This window comes from Argopecten irradians, chromosome 7 (genome assembly GCF_041381155.1).
Source record: "Argopecten irradians isolate NY chromosome 7, Ai_NY, whole genome shotgun sequence".
Taxonomy (NCBI): domain Eukaryota; kingdom Metazoa; phylum Mollusca; class Bivalvia; order Pectinida; family Pectinidae; genus Argopecten; species Argopecten irradians.
In genome coordinates, this window is record NC_091140.1 from 17,082,278 (window position 1) to 17,093,459 (window position 11,182).

At 34.5% G+C, this 11,182-nt stretch overlaps 1 protein-coding gene across 1 annotated transcript; it reads right to left on the minus strand.

The window, feature by feature from the left end:
• Positions 1–1,271: 1,271 nt before the first annotated feature.
• Positions 1,272–10,843, minus strand: LOC138327712 (V-type proton ATPase 21 kDa proteolipid subunit c''-like). The gene is made up of 7 exons (XM_069274027.1): positions 10,689–10,843; positions 9,678–9,726; positions 9,158–9,241; positions 8,737–8,884; positions 7,641–7,695; positions 6,974–7,164; positions 1,272–3,645 (listed from the first exon to the last, which is right to left on the minus strand). Exons 1-7 carry the CDS (start codon positions 10,801–10,803, stop codon positions 3,616–3,618), a joined length of 672 nt encoding a protein of 223 aa, XP_069130128.1. The 5' UTR covers positions 10,804–10,843; the 3' UTR covers positions 1,272–3,615.
• Between the last annotated feature and the right edge of the window lie 339 nt (positions 10,844–11,182).

Sequence of the window (11,182 nt, forward strand, 5' to 3'; positions counted from 1 at the left end):
CTGAGTCTCCTGATTGCTAGAAAGCAACAATATCATCAACTAAAAATAATGACCTTTCCTATGTCGTTATTGTGGAAATCATTTTTGGTCCCCCGACCCCGGGGTCACCATCTGTAATTTATTTTGTCTGCGAATTTACACATACGACCACAAGGGCTTTAAGTTCTTGTGAAAGTCCTTGTCATGTTCTCCATAAATGAACGGTGTTACTGGCCAGATTTCGTCTGTATTTCTGCGTTCAATCTTTGTGTTGCCTCGAGTCTCTGGTTCATTAGGGGCGGTTGAATATGTGTGTGCTGTGGGTTGATGAACACTTCGTTTAACGTTTAGTTTGGGTGGCATCGTTAGGAACGAGTTCCTTATGTTTGTTTCTTGCATATAGAGAGAAGTGACACATGGATTATCGAGGGCAATTTTGCCTCGTATCTCAGTTATTTCCCTTTACTTCACTGTATCAGATGATATAACTTTGGTCTTTGGTTATTTCCCTGTACCTCACTGTATCAGATGACAGCGTCCACGGTTCAAAGCAGACCATTGAGACCAAGTGTTTCAACACTTCCCACCCGAACCCTGTGGTCATACCGTTCAATGTTCTATTCAGAATTCATAATATCAACGAAGCGCTTTCCTAATTATCAAAACAAGAAAAACTTACTTAACATGCAGAAAATATGTTGCATTCAATTTGAAGCAGGTCCACCATTTTCTATCACCCACTGACTTTAGAACCAGTGTAATAAGAATGGCTGTAATCTTGTTAATTGATACAAGAACATAGTAATTAAGTTTTTCATACCATGGTTTATTCAATGACTAATAATCATATTTGCACTAAAATAACTAACAACTACATGTATAACATACTGTTTATATCAGCTATTTCATAAACTTTTCACTCTCACAGGTTCAGTGAATGTGGCACCATCCGAAAACTTTTACTTACTGTACAACATTTTTCTCTCTTACTTGATTTACATGGAAACTACTGATTTTGACCTAGATTTCAAATCAACTTTTTTGTTTTATTTCACATATCATCATCTTAGTTATTATTCTACTCATTCTTATCTTAGGGAATACTTGACAGTCACACAAAAACAGCACTTATTAGAACAATAATATAGTGATGGGAATACATGAACAGATGTCGTTTAGAAATTCAAGGGCATTAACTCTTACAACCCAAACAATAACTCATTCACCCCTGAAGCAACATTTAGACTCTCCTAAATCAAGGTCTAGAACAGTCCAAGTAATTTATGGGGTGAATGAGTAAAATAATCTGATTAAACAAAACCACATCTAAGGTTTGTAATCATAGGCAGCAGTATATGGTGGGTTTATGTATGTATACCTGTATGGAACGTAATAAATGCACAATTACACCATTCACAAAACAGTTGGTATTCCTATAGAGAATCAGAGTTTTACAAAGTGTGGAAAATTGTACAAAATGTTATAAAATATTCAACAAAAAATAACATAAAATCATATCTTGAACTTTAAATATCCCACAAATATTTTGAATACCCTGAACATAACGATACTACCTTTCAGTGAACACAGGTGTTTAGCCAACATTAAATGTTCCTATTCTTATTTTGATATCAGTTACTTTAGCCAACATTAAAATGTTCCTATTCTTATTTTGATATCAGTTACTTGCTGTCCACTGCATTTCCATAGTATAGCAGAGTTTTTATTGGCAAACATCTGTTTTTCTCGTTACTTTCTAATTAGTGTAACCAAATCATTTAAATTTAGCAAATTAACTTCCCTTACCTTCCATTTAGTATCGAAAGTTTGAAAAGCTTAATATCAATTTTTGATTAGATACAGAACTTCTTGGCAAAGACATGGTCATGATCAAGAGCGGCTGAACCAGTCAAGTTTCTAATATGCTCTACATAACAACATGCATGTATAACAATACCATCATCTAACCTTTCAATCCTTTATCACCCCCCCCCCCCCTCCAACAACCACACTCAACTATCAGAATTTGTCTGCATTAAGGTGTAGATCAAACAAAAACATATGTAAAGAAAATGATTTTTGACCCAGTAGACTAAGTTATAGATTTCATAACTCAATATTTATTTTTCTTTCGTAAATAGAACAATAAAAACAATACAATCATTCTCACTTCATTATTTCATGATCAATTTGCATTCATTTAAATTCAATTTAACTCTGAAAAAAAATGAGGAGTAAAATGGAATGTCAGTAAAATCATTGGATGAATTCAGAATAACTTCCAATATTAGCAATGACACATATGCATTGCATACAATAATTTGTCACATTCTAAGCTAATATTAAATATACATATCTTGGTTAACTGGAAGGAATTTATAATCCATTCAATTTCATAATTTTAAACAAGAGATTACTTCTAATATTTATTTTTTTTAAATCCAGGAATTGTTGTAGTTGATAAATGTAAATTTTTCAGATAACATGTCTGTCAATTATTTCTGTACATGACCTACAAATTACAGCATAGCAATTTGAGATGATTTGAATTTCTGTCTATTCTGTATTTGCATATTACAGAATTATCTGCCCTTGTGGGTACATGTAGGTATTGATTGTGACATCATGTGTCTCTGGGCGTAACATCATACTTTTCAGAGAGTATGACGTGAATTTCGCCCACAAAATAATGACATCACAATGGATACATACTCACAAGGGAGGCAACTCTGTAATATGCAATTACGGAATACTTACACTGTAATATGTACCATTATATTCTGGATTAACTATTGATGAAGTTCAAACATAACATAATAGATTAACCAAGAAATCATTTAAAAAAAACAACATCATCACAGACACATTGATAAATATTCCATAATGAGACATAATAGTAATTAATACACAATGAAAGTAAAATATTTACAATATACATATCGATCATATATTAATCTGAATATAAATCTACAACTGATGAAAAAAATCTTGCACCCTAGGATTTCATTATTTTGACATGGATGGTGGTACATGTAATTCGTGTATTACAATACAAATATATCATTGTTCAGTCCAATTTGCACGAGACCCAAACACCCGCTATATGATTTTAAAAGCTCATTAGTCGTTACTCAACAAACCCCCATAACTTCTTGTGTCCAGTACGAAAGCCTTTAACTGTCTTTTGTTCCTTATTTACCATTAGAGAGCTACTCACTCTTAAAACTGAGAAAACTATGCTATATGTCATTAAATCCTCAAATAAACCCCCAGTAATAGTAACAATATACAATTTGTATGTGTAGGTTTTTGTTAAAAGAAATTAAAAGCGATTATCTTCTAAACATAAGCTGCAACATTCAGAGTTAGTGACTTCACATAACTCATTTGGTATACAAAGAATGTGCAAAAATCATCATTTGAACAAATACTGAATGACAAACAAATATGCATTCTCTGACATTTACACCATCCGTAGTGGAATCTATAAGGATATTTATGTAATAAACTCTTTCACTTTGAATTCTAGACACATCGTAGTGGGACAGGTTGGAAGCAGTAGTTACAGTCCTAGAGGTGAGAAAGCATTTTTGTTTTTATACAAATACATAACAATTTAACTGGTCCAAGTCAAGTCTATTCTGATCCCATCTTCACACCTGTGATCTGTAAAGGAAATAAATATATATATATAAGTATAATACTATATAGTAGCAACAACAACATTAAACTCATTCACCCCTGAAATTTCATAATGGAATGGTCCAGTCTATGATTTAGAAAACGTTTAACTGTGTCTTTAGGGGTAAATGAGTTAAAGCCCATTGTATCTCTTACCACTGTTCAAAACTTCAAGTACAAAATAAAGTAGACAAATTCTATGAGGTCAAAACATTTTTTAATCAAAACAGTGGAAATGCTATGAACATAGAGGCCCATTATAAAGCACTGGTATAAAAAATCATGATTCTCCTATGAGTCAGATAGTTGACAATCCATTTAACGACTAAATATGTACATTTACATGTATTCTGGCTTCCCATACTACAGAGTTTTCTGTCCTTACAGTTAGGTATAGAGTATGGTGCATTATTATCATGTAAGTGTGAATTACATAATATTCTCAAGAAAATATCATGTTACGCTTTCAATTCATAATGAAAACTCAATACCAACAGACGTGGGCAGATAACTCTTTTAAAGGCCCATTACCTTTCCGGAGCAAAATATAAAGGTTTCTTAAAAAACCATTAATAACATCAGAAAATGCGTACCGATGACCTAAAATAAGGTTACGACACCAAACATATGCAAGATTTCCTGCGTAATATATGAAAACAGTGGAGAGTCAATTCGCTGTTTTGCCGTCTGGCGCAGTGATAGTCAACTACCCCGCCCGCCCCGGTATTTAGGACGACGGCGGGAAACATAATACGACCCGCGTTATAAAAATAAACATTTTATCTATTTTAATAAAATCGTTCAGAAGGTGATGATAAATATAGTATTAACGGTAAGTTAATAATTTTTGCGGCTTTACAAAATTATCGATCTTGTTTTACATTCCCTTTTAAAAAAAATTAAAGCCGTTTCGGAACGGTAGTGGGCCTTTAATATAACAAGAAATGATTATTTAACAGCCCGGTCTTCATATGAAATCAGGACAGGTCACAGACAATTGCTAAACTAAATGTCCCTTCGATTTTCACCCCTATAGATATATAGTCCAAGGTGGTGACATAGACATGTCACAATCAAATAATCTGCTAATAGGACAAACTTTGTTCATGTGTAAGCTACAGATAACTATTAGTAATACTATAATAACTAAATAACTATAATACAGATATAAACATTTTTTAATAAGACTCAGGAAATTAACAAGAGATCCCAGAGGGATCTTGGCGCCCACCAAAGATTGATCTATGTCTGACAAATGAAAGAGGGATCTTTTCTCTGCTTTTCAAACTTACAATTCTTTTTTCTGCTTTTCAAACTTTAAACTATCAAAATCCAAGATGGTGGTCGCAAAATGCAATAGGCAGAACTAGGGTCCTAGAGGAACATACATATGATATTTGAGAACAATCCCTTCAATACTTTCTGAGAAATAGCGGTAACAAACTTTAACTATCAAAATCCAAGATGGCCACCGGTCGGCCATCTTGTTGACCGATCAGTCCCAAAATGCAATATGCACAACTGGGGTCCTAGGGGAACCTACATATGAAATTTGAGAAAGATCCCTTCAGTGCTTTCTGAGAAATAGCGGTAACAAACGTTAACTATCAAAATCCAAGATGGCTACCTGGCGGCCATCTTGTTGACCGATCAGTCCCAAAATGCAATATGCACAACTAGGGTCCTAGGGGAACCTACATATGAAATTTGAGAAAGATCCCTTCAGTACTTTTTGAGAAATAGCGGTAACAAACTTTAACTATATCAAAATCCAAGATGGCTACCTGGCGGCCATCTTGTTGACTGATCAGTCCCAAAATGCAATATGCACTACTAGGGTCCTAGGGGAACCTACATATGAAATTTGAGAACAATCCCTTCAATACTTTCTGAGAAATAGCCGTAACAAACTTTAACTATCAAAATCCAAGATGGCTACCTGGCGGCCATCTTGTTGACCGATCAGTCCCAAAATGTAATATGCAGAACTAGGGTCCAAGAGGAACCTACATATGAAATTTGAGAACAATCCCTTCAATACTTTCTGAGAAATAGCGGTAACAAACTTTAACTATCAAAATCCAAGATGGCGGCTGGTCGGCCATCTTGTTGACCGATCAGTCCCAAAATGCAATATGCACAACTAAGGTCCTACGGGAACCTACATATGAAATTTGAGAAAGATCCCTTCAATACTTTATGAGAAATAGCGGTAACAAACTTTAACTATCAAAATCCAAGATGGCTGCCTGGTGGCCATCTTGTTGACCGATCAGTCCCAAAATACAATATGCACAACTAGGGTCCTAGGGGAACCTACATATGAAATTTGAGAAAGATCCCTTCAGTGCTTTCTGAGAAATAGCGGTAACAAACTTTAACTATCAAAATCCAAGATGGCTACCTGGCGGCCATCTTGTTGACCGATCAGTCCCAAAATGCAATATGCACTACTAGGGTCCTAGGGGAACCTACATATGAAATTTGAGAAAGATCCCTTCAGTACTTTCTGAGATTTAGCGGTAACAAACTTTAACTATCAAAATCCAAGATGGCGGCTGGTCGGCCATCTTGTTGACCGATCAGTCCCAAAATGCAATATGCACAACTAGGGTCCTAGGGGAACCTACATATGAAATTTGAGAAAGATCCCTTCAGTGCTTTCTGAGAAATAGCGGTAACAAACTTTAACTATCAAAATCCAAGATGGCTACCTTGCGGCCATCTTGTTGACCGATCAGTCCCAAAATGCAATATGCACTTCTAGGGTCCTAGGGGAACCTACATATGAAATTTGAGAAAGATCCCTTCAGTACTTTCTGAGAATTAGCCGTAACAAACTTTAACTATCAAAATCCAAGATGGCGGCTGGTCGGCCATCTTGTTGACCGATCAGTCCCAAAATGCAATATGCACAACTAGGGTTCTAGGGGAACCTACATATGAAATTTGAGAAAGATCCCTTCAGTACTTTATGAGAAATAGCGGTAACAAACTTTAACTATCAAAATCCAAGATGGCTGCCTGGCGGCCATCTTGTTGACCGATCAGTCCCAAAATACAATATGCACAACTAGGGTCCTAGGGGAACCTACATATGAAATTTGAGACAGATCCCTTCAGTACTTTTAGAGAAATAGCGGTAACAAGAATTGTTAACGGACGGACGGACGGACGGAAGGACGGACGGACGGACGGAAGGACGGACGGACGACGGACCACGGACGAAAGGCGATTTGAATAGCCCACCATCTGATGATGGTGGGCTGAAAAGTAAAATTGAACCAAAAACACCATTATTGAACACACTTACTTGCAAGATAGCAACAATGATTCCAAAGAGACCGATGGCTGTGGCAAAGATTTCTATAATGAGAAGTTTCACAAACAGACTGGAATTTTGGGCGTCAGCTAAAGCAGCACCAGAACCTACTATTCCCACACTAATTCCACAGGCTATGTTAGACAAGCCAACTGTGAGGCCAGCGGCAAACATCTGGAAACCTACAACAAATATATGATGTATAATGGAAATTCTAAACAATGAAAACATTATTGAATAACAATACTTTGATAATGCAAACTGATGGAACATCATTCATTTATATTTTTCATTACACTTAATATACAGTTTTATACACAGGTATCAAAATGAATTTGTTGAAATAAATCAACAGAACCATTTCACAAGTCTTGCAATGGAAAGAGACGGAACCTTTTTATCAGGTTCTTGAATAAAATACAAGTATACTGCCTTAGCTCTGTTTTTAAAATGTATCCCTACTTACAAGAATATTTGGAAAATATAGTAATTTTATCAATATTTTCTAGTGTCAGAAACATTTTAATGCTAAAGAACACATAACTTCTAAATAGAGGACATTTTGTATTGCAAATTCCATTGTCTTATTTGCCTAATTAAACCTTTGTTTTGGCCATAATAAAGCTAACAAGGCTTATCTAACACCTGATGGACTTACCTGCATAATGGGAATCCCTGATAACACTTTCTGATGCTGTTAGCGGGTCATAAGACTGAAATATATGACATCTTTAAATGTAACAAGAACTGAAGATAAAAAATAATATCTTTAATTGGAAATGATAATTTTGTATTAATTAATATAACAGAAATTCAATTAAGTGCTACTTTTATCAGTAGCACTCAAATTCTTAATATTAAATATGTAAAATTTAAAGCCGAGACCAGAACACTAATTTAATGAGAAAAATAATTCAAGTATATAGAGATAAAGAGAGTTCTCATAATTTTTGTGGATCCCTCAGGAAAATCATGAATCTGAAACTCTTCTAGGCAAGCCACAAAAATAACTTAATGCTGCACACTAAATTTTACAGCAAACAATCAATACTTTGTGTAATAGACTTAAATTGTTGACACCAGAGCCTAGTTACATCCAGTTATGTTATATTTTTAAGTCACCAATAGGAGGCATTAATAAATCAGAATGTGGATTAGTAAAGTTAAGATAAAGACTGAGAATAACTAGGGCTGAAACGATAAGTAGTTTTTGTAATCGATTATTCGCTCACATGTAATCTATTACTAATCGATAAATCACTTGAATTGAAGGCAACTTTATTGTCTCACTACTGAGCACTGAAAACGTCTGTCATGTTTTGGTATCAACTAATAGCCTTACAACACCTACCATATGATATAGCACCTACCTTACATTATATAAGCCTACCAATAAATAAGAATAAATTTATTAACCAAAAAAACGCATTTCATTCCAAATAAACTCTAGAATTCTGTCTCTGTATCAAGTTGTGGAACATCAATTTGACCCAGTCTGCTAACCCGCTGTTTTGATGTGACCTTTACACGTACACCTAATCAACCAAATTTCGATTATCAAGGAGCGACATTACCAAATTTTCATCACTGAACTTTTTCATTTCCGTGACCAAAAAAAATAAATAAGATAAATCAACAACTCTTATCTTCAATAAAATCTTTACTCAATTTTTCAGCGATTAGTTTCATTAATCTAATCGCCTCTGATTATTCAACTAATCGTTTCAGTCCTAAGAACAACAGATATAACTTACACCCAGTTGATTAGCAATAACAATAGCCATGATAATTCCATAGATAGCCACTGCCTCACAGAAGATGATGCTGATCAGATTCTTTGTTTTGATACGAGGAGCCTTCACTCCGCCACCTAAGATGCTGACTCCGGTTGTGAAAATTCCCCTGTAAAATATTGCCATTGTGTCAAAATTGAAATTAAACAAAAACATACAATCAATTTTTTATCACTTTCAGAGGTTCAATAATCGTATTGAAATATCGACAGCAGCAAAGAAAATTTTCCATAGACTTAATCTGATGACCCTTTTGTTACCTTATATTTTATCTAGAATACATGGATTGATGTTAGCAACTTGTGTCAGTTAAGTTACTAATATATCTCACCTGAGTAGAAATATCAAGAAATAACAAGATTTTGGTGTTGAAATAACTTACCAGGCTGCTCCAACAACAGACAGAGAAATAGAAAGGCCTATTCCTATACTTGCCCACATAAATGGGGAAGTACTTTCCAGAAACCTAAAGAAACAAATATTGAATCAAAAGTGCAAATAAGCTCCATAATAAAAAGAAATTGGTGAAAGGTGCATTCTGATATTTCAACTTGCAATTTCATTACTTGTATCATAATATATTTTACATGCATATTCAATTTTAATTTTGATTTATAATAAACAAAGTAATGGTACAAGTTATACATTTGTACACTAGACTTAAAATATATTGAACTGTATTTAAACATCCTAATGTCAAACAAAACTCAAAGATATAATATACCCCGGCCATTAAGTGTTCAATTAATCTGAAGTATTTTTTCTGCTTCCAGATCTAAACCTAACCAGTGCAATCTTTACAAACCAGTGATAACTTGGGTATTTCGATAACTGCAAGTTTTACCGTAGCTTCACGGACTTTGAATAAACAAAGTTTAAATGAATATCTATAAAATGCTTACCATCCGATATCAAATCTTGTTCCTTTCCCTGTCAGCATATAATAAAATGCTGCAAAACAAAAAAAAAGTTTGTAAATAAACAATAGTCATGTGTAATTTGTCCATGAACATGCAATGAAAATGCAGTCAATTGATGCATGATCATAGGATTTTATAATAATGCTAGTAATACGATTGCATGTCCATTTTTTCAAAACAGAATTGATCAAACAACCAGCATTAAACTCATCAAATCCATTCTTATTCAAGTAGTTAGCCCGGGCTGTGATGTCCAATGCCAACAATTAGGCGGTCATTTTAATTTCTGGTCAGAAATTTAAGGGATCAAAGGTTGGCAACTTCTATACATATAACGTGCGGTAAATGATTAACAAATTGTGTCTTTGGCACATAGGCTGTTGGATTGAAAGGAAATTCAAAGGATGTAAAAATTTTAAAAATTTAGAGAAATGTTGACATTTGTATTTTACAATTTTTATAACCATGCAGGCAGCTCCAAGGAATCATGTCGAGCACAATACAAATTATCAAAGCCATGTACAAATTGTAATCAGTTGGAATAAGGACTCCTGCATACATGTGTACGAGTATTCCTAATAGTGAATCGGCTCATGATCATCAGTCACTAAAGTAAACTATTAAGTTCGTTGTATGACGAGGTGTTTACGTCTTACAGTATATTACATGGAATTAAATCATAAAAAAAATAGTATTAATCTTGACAGATATGGCAGATTTGTAAACAATATTTTTATTGATCAGTATGTGTCAACGGTGTACATATAAACGCTTGCAACAACAGTTTTATTTTCGAAATGAAAAATAATATACGACCCAATTTACATATTGACTGGTTTGAAGAAGAGACGTATGTAGGCCCTATTACATTCCTTCGTCACCCGGCTCGTGAACATTTGTCAACAACACGATATACATATACCCAAGGGCACTGCCATGTCAGCCGTTCTTTTCCGATCACCTGCGAAAAGACGCGCGCGAAAATGAACTCACCTATTACAATGATTGCTGCGAACGCTAAAACATAAACAATCGCATATACGGGGTACAGGGAAACCCCCGAAAACTTCGAGGAAGGCTTCGAAGGCTGGTAGTCTACGTCTGCCATCTTTGCTCATATGATTTACCAGGAAATCACGTTAACATCTCGCGGACCAAAGAGGGATAACTCTGTCTAGTCTTTAGATAGACTTGCTCAAGTATCTGTTCAAAATACAATAGGCCTATACATGATAGTAGAATCTTTACCTACCAGAAAAAGTAAACCATCTTATAATGGCGTTTTGAGATCATTATCTATGTCTATGTCATCCAGAAATTTCACGCACAGAAATTATTTCAACTGAGAAAAAAAAATTATGTGCATCGAAACAATATTCAGTAAAATCAGAGATTTAAATCTCTGAGTAAAATGAAGACTTCCTCTGAACTGGAGACAAAATTAGCTAGCTATCAGATATTATTCAGCTAATATTAGTTCAAGATAT